Raw genomic sequence first — 1,212 nt, 5'->3', positions numbered from 1 at the left:
GCTTGTAAAACGTAATAAAATTAAAGTAATGGTGCAAAGAGTTGACTGGTTGCCCAGAAAGCGATGTAAAATAGTATTATTAAGTGAACAAGGCTACAGTTATAAAGAAATTAGAAGAAAAATGGGTGGAAACTTAACCAAAGGTGGCATTTCTACTGTACACTTTTCCCAAAAGGTTTCCACAATTTTGGCCACTACTATATTGACAGCGAACATCAGAATTTCATTTTTTTAAAATGTGTGCCAGTGTGTTCACAGAAAAAAAAGCTACCATAAAGGTTATCTTATTAATGTGGTAAAATAAGGTAGAATAATGAACAATTGCTGGAATAATGATTTGTCTGCATAATTGCTAGAATAATGATGCAATGCATCATCACTGGGAAAGTTCTGTGTCAGTAATATGTGACTAACCAAACGCGCATTGCACATAGATACTTTGTATGTAGCAAAACCAACCATTGTATGCCCGTGAGAAACGATCCTAATGTATTACAAGGTGTATTACAAGGTGTAGTCCTTTGTTCCTAAGAAAAGGAAAGTATAAAACTGAAGTCTAATCCCGCCCTCCTTGTTCAGAATTGCCTGTCTCCATATGCCTCTGAACCTGCGCAAATAAACCTTTCTGCTAACCCCCTCTGGAATTCGTAAGAGCCCTTTCGTATTCCACAAGATTATCACGTTTTGCAAAAAACCCGAGAGTTTTATTGAACAAGACGCCCCTTGAGCCAAGAGACGGAGGGAAGGGAAATTCACTCGAAAACTCAGGAAAGACGAGTCTACGTGGAAGACTCTGGATCTGCAGCCAGATCGAAAGGGCAGGAGACGGACCCACCACCGTCCCCCATTCTCCGTGACCTCCACCGCCACCTTCCGACTAAAAGAGGACGCCGGCTGGCCTCCCCCGTTTTGCAGGCCTCGCCCATCACGAGACGGAGCGCGTGCAAATTGCACCCCCCCCCCTCCACACAAGCATACACGCGGAAGCCCGAAGTGGCACGCGCGGCGTCTCCGCTCACCTTGATCAGCGGGGAAACCTCCACCGGGGGAATCATCTTCTCCTCCCGGCCGAAGGCAAAAACGGATGTGACGCACCCAGCCGTTTAGAACGCAGGCGCGTTCTTTGACGTTAGCAGCGTCGACGATCCAAAACGAGAAAGGTAGAGATAGAAAATGGAAGATCACACTGGAAAGGGATTTTTTTTTTTTTTA

The 1,212-nt window shown here is 45.0% G+C and overlaps 1 protein-coding gene across 1 annotated transcript in view; it reads right to left on the bottom strand.

Annotated features, from left to right (window-relative positions):
• LOC107298671 (ATP synthase subunit e, mitochondrial-like) overlaps positions 1–1,123 on the bottom strand; it is an 8,539-nt gene extending 7,416 nt beyond the window's left edge. The window contains exon 1 of the mRNA XM_015828047.1: positions 1,020–1,123. Within this exon, the coding sequence (XP_015683533.1) occupies positions 1,020–1,055 (36 nt within the window). The 5' untranslated portion in view covers positions 1,056–1,123. The remainder of the gene's footprint in view (positions 1–1,019) is intronic.
• Positions 1,124–1,212: the final 89 nt, after the last annotated feature.

Source organism: Protobothrops mucrosquamatus, unplaced genomic scaffold (genome assembly GCF_001527695.2).
Source record: "Protobothrops mucrosquamatus isolate PMUCROS unplaced genomic scaffold, P.Mucros_1.0 scaffold4181, whole genome shotgun sequence".
Taxonomy (NCBI): domain Eukaryota; kingdom Metazoa; phylum Chordata; class Lepidosauria; order Squamata; family Viperidae; genus Protobothrops; species Protobothrops mucrosquamatus.
Note: the sequence above shows the minus strand (reverse complement) of the source record. Positions and strands in the feature narration are given on the sequence as shown.